This window comes from Mesoplodon bidens (genome assembly GCF_964165515.1).
Source record: "Mesoplodon bidens genome assembly, chromosome: 2".
Taxonomy (NCBI): domain Eukaryota; kingdom Metazoa; phylum Chordata; class Mammalia; order Artiodactyla; family Ziphiidae; genus Mesoplodon; species Mesoplodon bidens.
In genome coordinates, this window is record NC_138177.1 from 40,927,031 (window position 1) to 40,946,852 (window position 19,822).

At 42.2% G+C, this 19,822-nt stretch overlaps 1 protein-coding gene across 3 annotated transcripts in view; it reads left to right on the forward strand.

Moving 5' to 3' along the window:
• RGL1 (ral guanine nucleotide dissociation stimulator like 1) overlaps positions 1-19,822 on the forward strand; it is a 270,733-nt gene that overhangs the window by 231,139 nt on the left and 19,772 nt on the right. For all 3 annotated transcript variants that reach the window (XM_081223516.1, XM_081223514.1, XM_081223515.1), the window contains 7 exons: positions 1,098-1,313; positions 5,280-5,383; positions 8,484-8,568; positions 13,555-13,644; positions 16,066-16,152; positions 17,461-17,493; positions 19,495-19,616. In XM_081223516.1, coding sequence (XP_081079642.1) covers positions 1,098-1,313; positions 5,280-5,383; positions 8,484-8,568; positions 13,555-13,644; positions 16,066-16,152; positions 17,461-17,493; positions 19,495-19,616 — 737 coding nt within the window. The remainder of the gene's footprint in view (positions 1-1,097; positions 1,314-5,279; positions 5,384-8,483; positions 8,569-13,554; positions 13,645-16,065; positions 16,153-17,460; positions 17,494-19,494; positions 19,617-19,822) is intronic.

A 19,822-nucleotide genomic window follows, 5' to 3' on the forward strand; every position in this document is an offset into this window, starting at 1 on the left:
TGAATATTTCAAGATCCAAACTGTTTATTTGGAGGATTGTAAAGGGGTCAAAGTATAAGTTAGGATAAAATAAATTCACTGAATCCACATGTGACTATATCTGGCAGCTCATTTCCACATGTGCTTCCTGGTCTTTTGAAGTTTGGATATTTTTGTTAGCTGTACATATTTGGTTTCATCAGCCACGTTTCATAGCTCAGTGTTAGCTGGTTAAAGAAAAAAGGGCTGTTATCAATGATCACAATGGTTTTTAGCTCTTCCACACTTAGCACTTTAGAGAAAGCAGCATAGAGTTTCCATCTAGTTAACATGCAAATAGAGTCTCAGAAGTAAATCAGATAGTCTATATAAAGTAAATCTTGGTGTTCTCTCTTTTACACAAGCCCTTGCACATCCTGTATTGAAATTGTTGTACAAATGAGAATCAGATTTGTTCAACAAATTTGTTGTTGTTTCTTTCACACACTGATAGCAGAAGAGAAAGATGGAAGACTTCATTGGCTATGACTTTTAGGCAAAGACCTGGAAACCAGGCTTTAAATCCCTCCTTCTTCCTTTTACTGTGTGATGTTGAATAGTTTTTCCTTTTGTATGTTTCTTAGTTTCTTCATTTTAAATAATGGGAAATAGAATAGTGACATTGATGAGTGTCACAGGTACTGTACTTCTGTGAATCACTTTTCAGGTGGTCATTCATATGCATTATACAGAGTTCATGATCATGAGTGTCCAGGATGTACCATGGATATGATTTTGAGGTCAAAATAATCTTAACCACTTGTTTTTGATTAGTAGTACAGATTTTTACCTGGCTTTCCTTCCAAGATAGAAAAGTCAAAATGTTTTTGGACATTTAAATTTTCTTTTGGTCATCGTGTTCCATTTGTTCAGTTGAGCAGATTTAGAAGGAACATGTGGGCTTTTCTGATCAGTTAATGTATTAATTATTTACTTTTTTCTATTGAAATAAACACCATGAGGCAAATCAAGTAGAAAAGGGTTATTTGTCCATTCACAAAGTACCAACTTACAGATGACATGCTTTGCCATATGAAATGTGTGTGTTGTCCTTAAAGTCAATTCCTCTTTTATTCTAGCAACTATTCAAGAAAGTAGTGCCTCACCACTGCCTGGGCTGCATTTGGTCTCGAAGGGACAAGAAGGAAAACAAACACTTGGCTCCTACGATCCGTGCTACCATCTCTCAGTTTAATACCCTCACCAAATGCGTTGTCAGCACCATTCTGGGGGGCAAAGAACTCAAAACTCAGCAGAGAGCCAAAATCATCGAGAAGTGGATTAACATTGCTCATGTAATTGTCTTTTTAAAAATATCCTTTGGGTTTAGTAGATATGGGAGATTATGCCATCACTCTGATGTTTCCATTTGGTTGAAAAGCAGCCAAAAGACCATATGTGAGGGCCCATTGGGTTTTTTTTTTAACATCTTTATTGGAATATAATTGCTTTACAATGGTTTGTTAGTTTCTGCTTTATAACAAAGTGAATCAGCTATACGTATACATATATCCCATATCCCCTCCCTCTTGCATCTCCCTCCCACCCTCCCTATCCCACCACTCTAGGTGGTCACAAAGCACCGAGCTGATCTCCCTGTGCTATGCGGCTGCTTCCCACTAGCTATCTATTTTACGTTTGGTAGTGTATATAAGTCCATGCCACTCTCTCCTTTCGTCCCAGCTTACCCTTCCCCCTCCCCGTGTCCTCAAGTCCATTCTCTATGTCCACGTCTTTATTCCTGTCCTGCCACTAGGTTCTTCAGAACCATTTATTTTGAGTATAGTTTTTAGTATAGTTTTATACTATTTTAGTATAGTTTTTTTGTCCTTCCAAAGTAAGAAAAAAGTTGGCTTTCTTAACGTGGGAGTTTATTTATTTTTCCTCTTTAAAAAATTCGTCCCTTGCTCACTTCTTTCTGCTCATGGGCCCCTTCCGGGTGCAATGGAACGTCTGCTTTTTCACAGACTGAGTGTTGGTTCTGCCCCGTGTTCAGTAAATATCAACTGGTGGCCTCAGTGTCAAATGGACTGCTCTGATAATGCAGAAGGATTATCTCGCACCCTTCCAGTACCTGGAAGCATTCTATTTTCTGCAGACTTGAAGAGCCAGTACCTTCTTAGGATCTCGAATCTCTTTTCTAAAAGACTGAAATATACAGATTTCACATTAATCAAGGGCTTTCCTGAGGGCTTTATATCTGAAGTTGGAGGGGAAGAGTCTATTCCTAGGCCTGAATTACATTCTGCTGGGTGTCAGTCCAGTCTATTGGATCAACTGCTTCCATGCCATATGACCTTGACCTTCATTTATCAGCATCTTATTTCATGAGTGAGGAAAGGTGAACAGTATTCAGTCAGTCACCACATATTTCATGAGCCCCTAAATGCTTCAGAGCTACAATTTTATGTACTTTGGGGACATAGATAAGCTAAACGCAATTAATTTGATCCTACAGGAGCCTATAGTCAAACAAGAAAGCTAAGATATACTGGAATTATCTCAGCCTGGGCTGAAGAGGAGTAGGGCCATATGACATAAGTGCTGCAAAAGTGGAGGAGCGAGAAATCACTTCTGACTGGGGTGATCCAGGAAGGTTTCATGGGTAGGATGACATTTGAATTTATCTTTGAATAATTGATAGGATTTGGGGTATTTGAAGATTTGGGAAGATTTTTTTTTTTCTCAGCAGAAGAAATTACATCAGCAAGAGCTATGTAATTAACAACAATTTTGACAAATAATTATTATGTAAATATACTCTGTTCTGAGCTATATGGGTCAATCCTAACCAAAACACATTTTGTTTTCTACCCCATTGTATATTTTTCTCATTAAGCCACTATCTGTGGGCATAAGGCTTAAACTTACACATTTTCTCTCTCTCTCCTTTTTTTTCACATTCTCTTTTGTGGTCTTTGATTAAATAGTAAAGCCATAATTGTGCCAGAGAATTTGCTTTATTTTGAGTCTGTAGGTGGTCTAATACCACAGACTTTTTAGTACATGGAAAAATACTATATAGAAAAAACAAAAAAATATCTTATGCAACTTTGACTTCTCCTATTCTGAATTGAGGTTATTTATCAACAAGTAAGAGCTACAAAAGAAGTTCTGATAGAGCATGGAATTTCTCTGTCTTCTTAGACTGATAAGAAAAAATATTTTTTGGCCACAAATGCCATATCATTTATATCATTTATCATCTAAGTGTCTCAAAAGAAAATAGTCTATCTACTTTTAATCTATTCAACTGCTTAGAAAATCTGTAGCAAGCATGTAGCATCTGTATATGTGACAGGGTGACTCAAACAATGACTTTGGCCCATATAAATATCAATCGTGTGTTTATGTGATAATAAGAAATACAAGTTGTATAATTTGAGGTATATTCCAAATCCCATAGCACCCGCTTAAAAGCCAAAGGTCCTTAACTCTTGGTGATGCAGTTTCCCAGTGTGGAGCATGCTGTGTCCCTTGAAATTGTGTAGGTAACTTAATAAAATAACAAGACTCACAGGTGGTTTCCAGCTGAGATTTATTTTACTTTTCCTGCATTAATCACAGTCATTTTCTATTGAGAGGATGTTTGAAAAAATGATAATTTTACATGCAGAAAATATTTCTGACCTAATATGACTGTATTTTCTTGGACTGGCCTTACTGCTACATTTTTACTTTTGTATCACCTCTCCTCAAAGATCGTTCCTTTTCTAGAAATGGGGCCTGATGCCCCTTGTACTCCTTTAAACCCTTAGCTTAAGCCTCTTTCTGAATAATGTGTTCCATATGTTTATCACAATTTGCATGAAATATCTGGGCCTGAGTTCCTTTATTTATTGCAAGTTTCCTGATTCTTAGAACATAACTTTTGGATTCTGAACCTTTGTTGAACCATGCTGTCATGGGCTTGGTTTCCAGACTGACTGTAATTCAGAGCGCGAGCTTTCTCTCTCTCTTTAGCTTTCTCTCTCTCTTTAGCTTTCTCTCTCTTTCTTTTTAAATAAAGGGAAAGCATTGAGGCGTTTAAAAAGAGTGGGCATGACTTTTGTAAAGAACTTTGGCATTTACTCTAAGAAAATGTTGTGGGGTTTGTTTGGCGTAGTAATTTTAAGTAGCCAGATTTGGGTGTGCCAAGTTAGAGAATGCCACTTTTCCTTCACAGTCAGGACTTGCGTGACTTCATGAAGTGATCTTTCAAGCAACGTGCATTTATGCCCAACCACTCTGGGACCTCTTGCCCCAGATATTCTGCACGAAGCCAAGCCCATGTCCACACAGTGTACTCGATAGTCAACAGTGGATGTAGTACACTCCCCCATATGCCTGCACATGGAGCATCTCCTTGGGCATAAGGCACAGTCCACTCTCTCGAGGCTGCCACCTTCCCCATTCCGGCCGCAAATGGGACCCTCTCCCTGACTGTTTTGCTGTCCCCTGCCATTCATTCAGCAGGACTTTGACTTCAGGGTCGCTGCCTGCTGATGCTACAGACTCTGAATGGTAGCTGAAGTTTCAGGATCAGGCAGTCTTTCTCCTTCCCCAGAAAATGACATCCAGAGTGTTTCCTGTTCTCTTTCTATTTTGTTTTAAAACGCTGCCAAAGTGAATTTTATTTTAAAAGCCCAAGTTATTTTGGAACCATTGTAAGTACCAAGGTGTTTCTGAATGTTTATGATTGTGGCACAAGCCAATTTGAAACCGAATGGATGTGTATAAAAATATTCCCTCTTGGCTAAGAACATAAAAGCCAAAGTTCAACTTGTGGTGAGTTTTTATTGCCAAGGTATATACCCCTCTCTGGACAAGGGTTGGTCATGAGATGTTTGATAGCATCTGACCTCGAAGCAGCTGCTGCCCGGTTCACTTTGTGGGTCTGAAGGATACAGTCATCTTTCATGTGTATTTTTAGGGCATATGTGTGCTTTCTTCAGAAGAAAGTTTGCTTTCTCTAGCAAAGCTCTGTAGACTCACCTCCACTCGTGTTTTTACTGGGAAAGCTGGAAACTATAAAACTGTAACAACAACACAGAAAATATATTAAAGGGAGAAAAACAAGTGTTCAGGGCCAAAATCTGTAAAGTGTTTCAGTGGCTGGGGTGGGAGCAAAGGAGCCACTTTTTGATGTTCCGTATTTATACAGCCGCCTATTTAGTGGTAAGAGTTCATGGCAGCTGTGATACCTCTAAAACAGGAAACCACCAACTCACTGTTTTATTGATATTTAAATGCCTTGTATGTTTTAATCACTCTCCCTACAGGAATGTAGAATCCTGAAGAATTTTTCCTCCTTGAGGGCCATCGTTTCAGCACTGCAGTCCAATTCCATCTATCGGTTAAAAAAGACTTGGGCTGCGGTCCCCAAGTAAGTTCCCAAGTGTCTGCTCTGCTTTCTTTGGCTGGGCTGATTGGTTGCTGCATAAATGGTGTGGGTCCTCATTTTCAAAGCTCATATTATATAACTAGAGAAACATCTTTGAAAGCCTCTGTGTGTTCCAGGCAGGGTGTGTTTTACACATCATCATGAATGAGTTTTGAGGCAAGGCTGCTGCAGAAATCAAACTCACTCTCAAAGGGTGCCAAGGCCAAGATGATTGGCTTTGGGGATGATTTTAAGGATGTGCATATTATCTGGGCTTTGAGGGATAAGGTTGTGGAGTGATGAAGTTACAGCAATTTGCCATTAGTTCTGGTTATTTTTCAGCCACATTCCAAAGCCCTAAGCTGTTCCAAGCTGTGAGGGATAGTGTGTGCAGATAGGACATTAGTTCTTGCTATTCAACAAGAATCCATTTAGTTTGTTTCCGCTTCCGTCTAGTAAAAGCTATCTTAGCGATGTTAAAAACCTCTAAGTATTCCTTCCTAGGTACCTGACTAAAAATGGTGAACTGCCCACATTCTGTATTGTGTTTTTCTTCATATTTCTCGCCGTAACCTTTGGAACAATGAACAATTGTGGCCTTCCTTATTGTTTCACTGTCGCTCTCGCCCCCACGTCCAGAGCTTCACTGAACTCTAGACCAGAGGGCTTTTTGCAAAGGAGGGAAGAAGGAGTGAGGAGGCAGTTCTGGTCCCCCATGAGAACAGATTTAGACGCTGGGGCATGTGTCGTGACTACAAACTAGGTCAGCTACTTTCAACAAAGTCTCTCTCGGTTTGCACTAATCAAGAAGTCAGGCCATAACAGGGAAGGATGCGTGAACTGTTTATAACCTATATTGTACGCAGCACAGTCTATACTGTGTGCAGTGCAGTCTATGCCGTGTGAGGCACTGTCAGTTCCAGTCGGGAGACAGGCCAGCTTGCTCCCCAGGCAGGCCTGCCTTGTGGATCTGGTGGGCTCTGTCCTTAGAGTGGAAGGTCTAGATACTCAATTTCATCAACTCACTCAGAGCTGGTTAAGCCTGAAGGGACTGACACTATCCAAACTCAACAGGGATCCAGATTGGTAGACCAGAGTTTCATAGATTTATGCTGAAAAAGGGGTCCCAGAGTGTTCAACCTACTGATAAGCTCACATTCTCTATCAGAGGAAAGTCTGCTTAGGGGAAGTCACGTTATTTATTATATAATTCTTTGATGGGTTTTGAAGCAGGTGATCATATTGCCTGGTGTTATAGATCTGCAGACGCCTCAGCCACTTGGACTCCAGAGCTCGTGTTCTGTTATCTATCAGGAGAAAAAGTGGCAGATAGGCTTTTCAAAGTCCAGTGCAATTTTCTTGATGACCACTCTTTTCTTGGGTTCTTTCTCTTCTTCATTACTTTGAATGAAGAAGGTGACTCTGTGTGATAGAGAGATTAGTTAATTGATTTTCCTCTGCACAGGAGTCTTAGGAAAGATAAGGATCATATAAAATCATTAGATGTTAGGCCCTGGCGAAATATGATGGGAAAATCGGATGCGTACAGCGTCCCCATTCTCAGCACCCCAGCCCCGCTCCTCCCCCTCATCACTGCCCCTCAACTCTGGTATCAGCAACAACGGGATGGTCAGGGGCTAAAATGAAGTCTTGTCCCACTGCACCCTTCTCTGGTGGCAGTGAAAGGTAATCCTATCTTTCCTTGGTGGTTGCTAAGTAGAACGCTATGGAAAGTCATTTAGCCAGGCAAAGATTTCTACCATAGCAAATCTGAGGCTAAAACACAAGTAAAAAAATTAGTGGACTTGTTTCTTAATCTCCTTGGTTACCATATGAGAAAGTCCATTCTTCCAGCTGGCTTTTGTATTTAAGAAACACCACAAAACAAACCTCAAAGCCCTATTCTGTACAACATGGGTGTCTGGTTTGTGTCTTCATTGGTTGGTGGGTTCATATTTTAGCAGGGCTGCTGGAGAAGTATCACAGTTCCTGAGAGAAGCCACTTGCATATCAGCTCTGTATAGTTTCTATTGCTAAATTCAAGGAACATGGTTGAGAGATTTTATTCGGTTATTACTTTCCTGATAACCCTTTATGTTAATAACTTTCAGTGGAAGAGAAGACATCTATTTCCTTCTGTTTATTTAGGCCCACATGCAATTAAGTTCTTAATGATTTTTTCCAAAATATAAATAGCTTTAATGGTTTTCTTAATTCTAAGAGTAATACTACACTCATTGTAAGACACACAAATTCTTAGTAATGGCTTTCTCATAATAATGAAAGTGTTGCATATAGAATGACATTGCCTCTGTTAATTCTTTGCCTGCAGATCATCCTCTCAGTAACCCTGGAGGGGTGTAGAGAAAAGCGCGAGGCCCGTGGAGACATAGTGTACCAGGGAGGGGCAAGGAAGGAGTAGGTGCTTTACATGTGTGATCCTGGTGACCTTCACGGCCATCCTGCGACGGGGCTGTCGCTGTTGCCATAGTGCAGATAAGAAAACTGAAGCTCAGGAAAGTTGAGCAACTTGTCTAAGATCACTTAGGGAGTGAGTGGCCGAGTTGGGATTGGAACCCACCCCCTCTGACTCCAGAGCCCGTTCTGGAGATGGTTCCACCATCTACTCTGACTCTGAGAGGTTCAGGAAATTTGGGTTCTGTACTGCAGCTCTCGGCAGCTAGTAGTGGAAGCTCAGACAAATCCCCAACCCCGGCATCTTCATCTCTCAAATGAGGGGACTGGCCAAGAAGAGTTCTCAGGTCCTGTAGGGCTGTGGGTGTGTTGCTAAGAGAGAATTTTTTTTAACTTGCCGAACAGAACATGTCCCAATTAGACAACTTAATACCCCAGTTTAACAATCTTTTTTTATGATTATAACATGCATGGTTAGAAAATATCCCTCTCTTCACACAGGTGATCATGTCTACCTGTAAAAAAAAAAAAAAAAAAAAAAGCCACCCTGCATGGGAAAGGTCATTGGCTTTGTCTGTGCCCATGTAGCCCTCCCCTCTGTAGCCAGAGGTACTGAGGGCACCTGGGCCCAAGGTGTTGGACTTTTACTAATCTTCATTTGTTAATGTTTTCTTCATCCCTTTTGTAGGGACCGAATGCTGATGTTTGAAGAACTTTCAGACATCTTCTCAGACCATAATAACCACCTGACCAGCCGGGAGCTGCTGATGAAGGTGAGGGCGCTGGGTCATACTGTGCTGACCGCTCTGGCATCCGTTCAACGGAAGGGTAGCTTGAGGGCTCCTTGGATGCCTGCAGTCCCTTGAGAGAGGCTACAGGGACTGGAAGGCAGGACTTTTGGTTTTTATGCCAAATCGAAGAAGCCTGAGGCTGAGAAAATTCAAAGTCCAACTCCTCAGCTTCACTGCGATGCAACCAGCTTGTGGAACTTGCATTGCTGCCTGTAGCTCCTCAACAAGCTGCCCTGGAAACACTGAGTGCTGGCAGTGAGGTGGGTGAGAGAGCCTGGAATATCCTTCTCAGCAAAGCAGCTTCTAGAAGGACAGGGGCCAAGCCTGCAATTCTACAGCCTTTATTTGCACTAAATTGCGCAGCCTGTCCGTCAGCAGTGTTTATCAAACACCAGATGAGTGCTGGCTTCTGAACGGCAGGCTAGGTAAAGCTACAGCTCAGTTCATTTTCTTTCTCTAGATGTTTGTTAAACATGTAATATTTGTAAAGCATTTGACTGGCCTCTGAGAGTATGAAGAAGACGAACACAGACCCTGTTCTCAGGAACTCACCTGCTGGTGGGTGGATATACACACTAAACAAGAACGGGTAGTCAAAGAAAGGTACAATGATAGGTTGTGAGCAATCATCAGAGGGGAACATGGACCAGATATTATCTTCACGGCCTCTCTATAAAGTAGATTTTATCCTCCTCATTTTGCAGCTAGCCAAGCCTCAGAGAGGTAAGGAACATACCCGAAGTCCCACACCTGGTAGGTGGTGGAGCTAGAATGTGAGTCCAGCCTGGTGAGACTCTATAGCCAGTGCTTTCATCACTTAGGCATAAAACTATTTCTTTTGACCACTTGGGAGTAGGAGGCAGGGTATGTCAGGTGAAACTTCATGGAGAAGGAAAATAAGTTGGTCATTCAGTTAATCCTGATTGGACATTCACTGTGTGCGGGGTGAGGGAGGTACAGCCGTTCTGAAGGCAGCCTCCAACCTTTAGGAGACTGCAGTCTCATGGGGGAGGCAAAGTGGGCAATTATGAAAAAAAAACCCAAAACCAAAAATAAAAACAAAAAAACTATGATATGTGCTACCATAGGGGGAAGCCCTGAACTGGGCTGTTAGAACAGAGGACCCTTGTCCTTAGTCTCCTTTTCTGTGAATTGGGGATGATAATAGTACTATTTAGTCTACTGATCTCATGGAATTGTTCTGAAGATTGACTAAGGAAATATTTGAAAGCCATGTGCAAATGTCAATTTTTTTTTAGTATTTGGCAAGTTATCTACATGTGAAACCAAAGTATGCATAACAAATGAAAATGAAAAAAGTATAAGTGATACATGTAAGCTTACAGTAGACACCTGGAGTAGGAATGAGAGTCAAGTGGGGGTGGGGTTACTTAGAAAAGGCATCAGTTGATAACTGTTAGGTTGGTCATTCCTGTAAGAGCACCTGTTACGGTCTTCTTGACTCTTCTCCTCCTAAGTCCTGCTCCTCTTCCTTCATGTCTCAGTGAGGAGTACATTTCTGCGTGAATCCTTCCTTGACACCCTCAGGTCTGATTAGGCCCCTTCCCATGTCCTCCAGAAGCCCGTCATTCCTCTGTCCTAACACTTATCATATGCTCCATTAGAATCGCTTTTGCATTTCACCTGTCTCCCTGCTGGCCTGTAAGCCTCTTGCAGGCAGGGACTTTTTCACTGTTATGTCTCTAATGCCTAACACATTGGGCATGTAGCAAGTGTTCAGACACTGACATCCATTGATGGACCTCCTAATTCACAGGACTTTAACAACTTGCCCACTCTTAGCCCTTCCTGGCGTAGATGATGTGAGCAGGGCAGGGTGGCTGCTGTCTGACTTTGGATTCGGCTCACCTGATGAACTGCACACTAAACAATGCTTGGCTTGCTGAGGTCATGTTACTTCCTGCTTCACATCCCCTTGGATTTGCAAACTTTAAATGGAAACTCATCTGGCTGGAAGGAGACGGCTTAGTGGTCTCCCTGTCAGTAATACAAAGCTAGACTAATTGGAGCCACACATTCAAATCCCAATAGCTCTGAGTCATCCTTCCAAAGCAGATAAATCGAATACTGTGCAGCTCATTGCCTGGTGGTGTCTTCTGGCTGAAACCTTAGAAGCAGAGCTATATCTAGACATTAAAGGTCCCATAAACCTTTCTGAAATGTAGAAGTTTACCTCGGTGCTCTAGGTTAAATTTCTTATACGTGGCTGGAATCCCAAAGATGAAAAACTTGGCTATGAATTCATGTGGTCTGTGTATTATCGTTAATGATAGTGGAATGTTTTGGGCAGGTCATACGTTTCTGTGGGTCCCTTTCCAGTCATCTTTGTTTATTATTCTTCATACTAAGTATATAATTCTGGATGTTAATTCTCAGCACAGTTGTAACGAAATGTAGGTACTTTGGTTTTCAGAAGAACCATGGCTGGTTTCTGTTTTTAATATTGCCACTCCTGGACTTAAACTGATTTGTGGTTGGATAATCCTAGTCGTGAATGACCTATCGTCTCTTCTGCTTCTGGACAGATATAAGGTGCTCCCTCTATAATACTATGGCTGAGGCAACATCAGAATTAGCAAAAATCTGTGGTTTTCCTTTTAATTGTTGGAGACAAATGTTTTTATTATACTCAGAGATTATCTTTTTTTTTTTTTTTTTGCGGTATGCGGGCCTCTCACTGTTGTGGCCTCTCCCGTTGCGGAGCACAGGCTCTGGACGCGCAGGCTCAGCGGCCATGGCTCACGGGCCCAGCCGCTCAGCGGCATGTGGAGTCTTCCCGGACCGGGGCACGAACCCGTGTCCCCTGCATCGGCAGGCGGAATCTCAACCACTGCGCCACCGGGGAAGCCCTCATTGTGGTTTTGACTTGCATTTTCCTAATAACTAGTAATGTTGAACATATTTCATGTGCTAATTGGCCATTTGCACATCTTCTTTGGAGTAATGGGCAGAACACCTAAATAGACATTTCTCCAAAGAAGACATACAGATGGCCAAGAAGCACATGAAAAGCTGCTCAACATCACTAATTATTAGAGAAATGCAAATCAAAACTCCAATGAGGTATCACCTCACACCAGGTAGAATGGGCATCATCAGAAAATCTACAAACAACAAATGCTGGGGAGAGGGTGTGGAGAAAAGGGAACCCTCCTGCACTGTTGGTGGGAGTGTAAATGAATACAGCCACTATGGAGAACAGTATGGAGGTTCCTTAAAAAACTAAAAATAGAACTACCATATGACCCAGCAATCCCACTACTAGGCATATACCCAGAGAAGACCATAATTCAAAAGGACCCATGCACCCCAGTGTTCATCACAACACTATTTACAATAGCCAGGACATGGAACCAACCTAAATATCCATCGACAGATGAATGGAGAAAGAAGATGTGGCACGTATATGCAATGGAATATTACTCAGCCATAAAAAGGAGCGAAATTGGGTCATTTGTAGAGATGTGGGTGGACCTAGAGACTGTCATACAGAGTGAAGTAAGTCAGAAAGAGAAAAACAAATATCGTATATTAATGCATATATGTGGTATCTAGAAAAATGGTATTGATGATCTTATATACAAAGCAGAAATAGAGACACAGACTTAGAGAACAAATGTATGGATACCAAGGGGGGAAAGCTAGTGGCAGGGGGTGGTGGTGGTGTGATGAATTGGGAGATTGGGATTGACATGTATACACTAACATGTATAAAATAGGTAACTAATAAAAACCCGCTGTATAAAAAAATAAATAAAACAAAATTCCAAAAAAACAAAAATTATCAATAGTTTGGGAGAACTCAACCACCCAGCACAGGAAGTGGCACATTTCAGGACACTTTCATTCATCCCCAGGAAAAACTGTAAGCAGGGGATCATTAAATGATACCTCTTCTTATTATCATTTGTAATAGGGAGACTGAAAGTAGGTAGTGAGTCACTATGGATTCTGTCCCCTGTGATGTACCTCAACCTGGGTAAAGGCTGGTGAATGATACAAGATACTGATGTCGCACTGTCATTGGAAAGGCTAAGTCACTGGAAAAGATTCCCTCGTAGTTGTACAGTAGCGAAAAGTCACATGCTATGGTCATATAATAAACACAGGGAGAACTGACTAAGGGAAAACCAATGCAGTTATGCGCTACTGAGTTGTGAAATTTGCCTCCCATTCATACAGTTCCTGGAAAATGAGAACTTAACAAGACCCCAAAATCACAAAACCAAAAACACTTTATGTTCAGTCAGCAAACTGGAGATTAGTCATTATGTAGAAGAGTTTGTTGTTGCAACAGCTGGGAGGAGAGAAGGGGTAGCCATCTGTCCTCAGGTGCCAGGAGGAAGGATTGATTTGTAGGAGTTCCAAACCTGAGAGGCAACTTGGGAGGATGGACTGGGGGAGAAAAAGGGGAGAAAAATGTGTGAAGGTCTGGCTTTCATAGATCAGTGCTGGACTTCCTCAGAAAACTTCTGGTATAAAAAGTTTCATTTAGCTAAGAAATACCACAGAAATAGTCCCTTTCCTTTCACAGAATGCTGGCACATGCCTTTCAGCCCAAGATCAAGAAATCATAAAATTTACAGAGGAAGAGATCTTCATTTCCAGGATGTGTGATTACTTCAAGTGAAATTTGGGATGTGTAAAAATTGTCTCCAGTTCCGGGAATTGCCTGCCTTGTATTAATGATTGATTTTATAACCAAATCAGGGGCTCTTCTTACAAAATAGGGGGAAAACAGGATAAGTCATGGCCACCAGGCACTCTCAAGAATAGATGGCTCAACCAGTAGCCAGCCAAGTGTTTGCATAATAGTCCAGAGCCTGCTGGAGGCCTCTTCACTTTGCGTGGCGTCCAGAGAGTTGTGCAGAGGTTCCGCCCCAGAAACTAGGTGCCCCTTCACTTGCCCCTGTATCACTTTCCTCTGTGTGTGCTTCCGTTTCTTAGGAAGGAACCTCAAAATTTGCAAACCTGGACAGCAGCGTGAAGGAAAACCAGAAGCGCACACAGAGGCGGCTTCAGCTCCAGAAGGACATGGTATGTAAGGCCCTGGGTCTCCCTGAGGGCCCACCAGAGAGCGGCCCTATGTCAGGGGTTGGGCTCCTGCATGGCCCTGGACCCTCTAGTCTGCAGGGTGCCCCTGCCCTCAAAGAAGTTCTCCATTCTTTACCTCATCTGTTCTCAGCAGCCCTGGGATGTCTGAAGCTATTTTCACTCCCACTCGACCCAGCAGGAAATAAACACTGAAAGTCGCAAATCACATTGTTTTCTGGAACATTTTTATTTTCTGGAAGTGAGGGAAAGTCTGCGGCAGGTAGACTTCTGTCCCTTTTGCTGTCTTCTTTATCCACTCCTGTACTTAGGAGCTACCGCGACCTTGGCCTTGAGACCCCTGGGCTTCAGTTCCCCGACGGGAATGCCTACTGTAGCCAGCTTGGAACACACGGTGGCCCAGGACCTGGGTGCCGGGGAGAGAGAGTGTCAGCTCCCAGGAGGACTTGGTCCTTGTACTCGGAGATCTTTTCATTTGTTCCAAATCCTCTAGTCATTTTCTGGCTCTCGTCACTAACCCCAAGTGCTAGCCAAATCTTTCTAGTTTTTCAGGACTCAAAGGAACGTGATACCTCCCTCTTTAAGACTGAAAGGTAGTTCTTGACATCATTGGCTTTATTTTTAACACTCTCCTAACTTTTAGCATAGAAGGGGAAAACCAGAGAGAGGAGAATGGAGACTGACAAGCTCAAAATACTCTCATCCCTGCTTTGAGAAGATTTTCTCCTTCTTTGGAAAGCTGGGCATAAATCAGAAATGTTGGTTTTGAGTGATGGGAGTCTTCTGTAACATAAAGCCTGTAAAACGTTCACAGCACTTCAGACTTTTTTGGTGGTTCAAAGACAAGTTAAAAATAGCCATTAAAAAAAGAGATTATTTTAGTTCAGGATGAGACCTTGTACACATGATAGGGAAGGACACACTGCAGCTGACAGAGAGTTCCTGAAGGACAAAACCCTGCCTGGAGTGAACCTCAAGGAGCAGCTCTGGCTGAGGAAACAGCCAGCTGCACACACATCAGGCAGCCTTGTTCTGCCCTGGTGGAGACTTTGTTTTCTTGCCAGAATTTCCATAAGTGCCTCAATGGACTGTAGGATGAGGTGTCCATGGAAGCCCCTTTTTATCTTCTCTTCAGAGTGGTTAGTGCCTCTGTGGCCTTATGGAGAATAGGGATGATTTCAAAGGAAATTTAGTGAAATTAATATAGTGTGTATATACCTGCAGTGGAAGTGCTTCTACCTTTATTTCTGAGGGGAATTTTTTTTAGATAAACATTTTATTTTAGAATTTAGAGAAGAGTTCCAGATAATACATAGAGTTTCTGTGGATCCCTCCCCCATCCCCCCTCCACCTCCCCACCTGCCCACCCATTGACATTTGCTGTAACCGTGGCATATCTGTCAATACTAAGAAACCGACCTGGGCATACTGCTGTTAACTGAAACCCAGACTTGACTTGGATTTCACCAGTTTTCCATGAGCATCCTCGTTTTGTTCCAGGATCCAACCCAGGGCACCCCGCTGCATTTAGTTGCCACCCTAGTACCCTCTGCTGTGTGACAGTTTCTGAGTCTTTCCTTGTTTGTCATTACCCGACAATCTTCAGGAAGACTGTTCTAGTATCCTTAGAATGTTCCACAACCAGGGAGTGTCTGTTGTTTTTCTAGTGATTAGACTGAGGTCACGGGTTTGGGGAAGAATATCACAGATGTGAAGTGTCTTCTCATCGTATCAAGGAGTGAATGACATCAGCATGACATCTGATGTCACTGGTGATATTAGCCTTCATCACTTGGTTAAGGTAGAGTTCGGCAGGTTTTCTACTTTAAAGGGACTATTTTTCCCTTTCCCTCCTGTATTCTTCAGAACCGAGTCACCAAGCCACTTTACTAGTAACACCCCGTCCTCCTGCGGTCACACTTCTCCAGTGGGCAGCAGCCCAATCCTCTACCAATGGTGAGACCATCCCTCCCAGGGCCATTCTGAACCACCGGGAGTGTCCACATGCTGTGAAAGAGAACAGAGGTCCCTCTGACCTGAGCCTAAGCAATGTGTAAACCCCACTGTGAACACACTTGAACCATCTCCTGGCTTTGAGGCTTGGTTTTCATGACTTTGAAAGTTACCTTGGTGATGAAGTTCCTGATCTATTTGTGTAGGGATTTTTAAAAATCTCATTCATGTAGGTTTGCACTAGTGGCCTTAAATTAGGCCTTGAATGGTCCTTAATTATTCTCCAAATGCTGTCGAGGATCACCTAGCCATTTGAAGACTGCTGCTTCCATCTGCAAATGGGCACATTGCTGACTGGAGCGGGCCACAGGTCCATTTGGTCCAGTGTGGAGGTTACTGAAACCCTGAACTTTCAATAACAGTGAAGATGGTTTTACTGTGCTTGTTCTTCAGGGTGTGATGCAGGGAACTGTGCCCTACCTGGGCACCTTCCTGACTGACCTGACCATGCTTGACACTGCCCTTCAGGACTACATCGAGGTGAGTTCCAGGCTGATGGTGCAGGTGGATCGGCAGCCTTCTCGTTGGTTACCCAAGAGAGAAATACACCTTTGTTTGTACCTATTGAGGGCTTTTTATGAACGTGGCATTGTGCTAGATGCTATGAGGAATACGAAGATGAGTGACACCAGCAGTGGCTCACAATCTAGTGGAAGGGATATATCAAAGCAGGCAGTGATGGACAGAAATAGTAAGAATTCAAACAGAAATGCAAAGAGAGAAGAGGACAGGCCACGATCAATTCCCTGTGAGGGGAGTTCATGGCAGATCCTTAGGAAGGAGTGGGTTTGAGCAAAGACCGAGGTGCTGGGTGGGACTTTGGCAGGTGGAGCTGAGGGGATAGGGTACCCTTACATTCTACCTGCTGGGGTAGGGAGTCAGTCAAGCTTGTGGATTTTTAAGTATCGCTTTATTGTTTCAGATTATTACCTTCTCTCTCTCTCTCAGAATGGGGAAAGAAGTGAAACAAGCTACTTGTTAGTAACAGTAATACAGTAGAATATTACATGGAGAAGAGATTGGATATTTGAAATGAAATTTAAGGATTTCCTGTATATTTAATTTTATCTCACCTTCCTGGTTATCACATGCAGTCAGTCAGTCCGCTTTTACTCTATCACAATTAGAAGGAGTGACAATTATCTTGCAAATTCCCACCTCCAAGGTCGTCGTAAATGTTGTGGACATGCTCCCTCAGAGAGAGATGCTCCCCGTCTCTTCACATCCTCTGCCTCAGCTTATCTCAGGAAACACTCATCAGTGTTGGGGAATTTGGGGGGAGTGACCAAATTCAGCCTACTGAGAATAGGAGCTGGGACAATGGAGAATTGAAACTTAACTTTGGTGATGATGTTGTGTAGAAGTTTGATAAACTTCTTTTGATAAAACATTGACAATTTGGTTTCCAGTATGAGTCGATGACCATCCGTTTTTGTTGCTTTTGGTAAAGAAAAAAAAGTGTAACAGAACATTCACTCAAGCTTTTGTCTTTACTGTCTCTGCAAATGTATTTGGATTCTGTGTTGTAAAGCCTTTATCATTACTGTTTTAGTTGGTTTCAGACATCTTAAGAGAAGGCTGTCTGCCAATCCTGTCCTATTATAATTAAAAGAATGTTTTTCTTTAAGTGAATGATGCTTCTTTTCCTCCTTTGTAGCCATAATTACAGTGTCATGAATAATTGTGACTTTATTATCCCTTTGAGCTATTTTAACAAAAACCTAGAACAAATAAGGCTGAGTTTCAAAGTAGCTTGGTTTGTCATTCATTTTAAAAAATTTCTTGCAGGGTGGGCTGATAAACTTTGAGAAGAGGAGAAGGGTAAGTAGGGGTCTTGGCTGTGGTTTTCCATTTTACTTCATCTGGGCATGGAAAAAATTAGAGGAGTGGAGACTTAAATTTTTTGCAGAGGCAGAAAAAAATGAGCATTTATTGAAAATTTATCAGATGTCATTGTCCTTGGCATGTTGTTATGTGGTATTGCCCAAGAGCCCTGTGGGGTAGGTTTTATCATCCTCAATTCAAAGGTGAGGAAACCAGGACGCAGAGAGATGAAGTAACTTGACCAGAGTCACCGGGTAGCACAGCCAGGGTTCAAATGCTGTCCTGTCTCTCCTGAGCCCGCATTTCTTCCTTTACCCCCTCATCATCTCCTTCTTTACCATCAGCTTCAGCAATAACAGGTCCATTCTATTAAGGAGAAAGGGTTTCATAAGAGTATATGTTATGGAAGGGTTAATAAAGATGGTTAACTCCTGTAGGCCTATTGAAGAGAGGAAAGGAAACGGTCTTCATTGTTACGTGTGGATAATTATTCTTTTCCTTTCCTGTCAGCATAGGAAGGGGTGTGCAGCATCAATTTGAAATTTTTCTGTGCAGAGTAGAAGAGTTCCACACTGCATGAAAAAAGATAAAACAGAGCTTTGAAAATTCGCTGTGGGTTTAGTGTTTTTTAAAATGGTATATTTAAGCAATTCCAAGGAGTATGAGTGAGCAAAATAATAACTTCACCCCGTAGTAACTCTCATTGTTCTTTACTTATTCATTCATTCTTTCATCCCACAAACGTTGACTGCAGACCTAACAGGGGTCGGGCAGTGTGATAGGTTTAGGGGTTGCAGCAGAAAAAGCCCAGAGCTCCCTGCCCGCATAAAGTTCACAGTCAAGGAGGAAAGTAGACCAACAGGCAGTTACAATGCAGCCTGATAAGGGCTTGTGAGCAGAAGTAGTGGGTATTATAGGAGCACATGGGTGGGGCATCTAGCCCCAACTTGTGGGGTCAGAGAAACTTCCAGGAGGAAATGACATTGCAGTTAAAACCAAAGTTTTAGGAGCTGACCAGGCTGAACTCGTAAGTAACAAGATATACTACCCTCGATGAATGTACGCCTTCTGTCCCTGGTAGCGTTTGATGATAAATGTTCCTTGGATACTGAGACCAAGGGTGGAGGTCACTGGATGGGAAGTTGACACCTACGGAATCTGCCAGCTGTTGAGCTGCTTCTGTCCTGTAACATTAAAACAAATTCAGTTATTGCCTCCACAGTTACCCATCTCTGTCCTTTCACTTCAAAATAACCCTGGATGGTAATCTCTTTCCTTTTAAGACTAGCATGTTAAACTTTTGGAAAGTTTGAGTGTAAAACCTAAAGCTAAAGCTTTTATCCATTGCTGACTTACAAAAAATCTTTCTTGAAACATCTAAAGAAGTATAAATAATTTTGGACATAATTATACACTTGCTTCTCTTGTGAGCTTTAAAAGACTGAGTTAAATGATTTACTGGAGTAGTAAAAACCCAAGGATTCAGGAAATCTAAACATTCCAGTTTATGAGGCCCTAGACTGTTTAGATATTCAGCCCTACCAAAACTTATTTATTGAGGGGTAAGGGTTGAAGAAGATGGGGGTGGGGAACTTGTGCGCTTCCTGACTTATAGTAATTATTTTCCTTATCTTTTAGGAAGTAGAATTTTTAAATACATTTTAGAAGGACTCAGGCTTAAAAAATAACTTTTCTGTCTCAAGAATGGAGATGGAAAAGAGAAAAAGGAAGTCACTATGACTTTAGGTAGTACCTAGTTTGGGTTGCTTTGGTAGCTTGTTTTATTCACATAAATTGCTTTTTTCAAGGAGAAAGAAGGATTGACCTCTAAAGCATGCAAAGGCACCAGTGAGTCAGAGTTACAAGCAGTACTTTAGAATCCTCCTAGATGAATCTGTCCATCATTTATCCTACTGTGGTGCTTCTTCATGTTGAAAAGGTGTATATTTGGTTGGCCTTTTAATTCACTCTTTCTCTTTGGTGCTCTGTCTGCTTTAGGAATTTGAAGTGATTGCCCAAATCAAGCTCTTACAGTCTGCCTGCAACAGCTATTGTATGACTCCAGACCCAAAGTTCATCCAGTGGTTCCAGACGCAGCAGCTCCTCACAGAGGAGGAGAGGTAGGCGGACACATTGCCCATCAGGGTGGAGCTGTGGTGTTGGCCAGAGGAATACTGCATCTGGTTCCTCATTTGGCCATTTATTCAACAACTATTTAGCAAGCAGCTCCAAGGTTCCAGGTCCTCGGTTTTCAAAGGTTAATGGTATAGCAGGAAAAATTGAACTGATGGCATCAGAAAATGTGCTTTCAGATTCTTGCTCTACC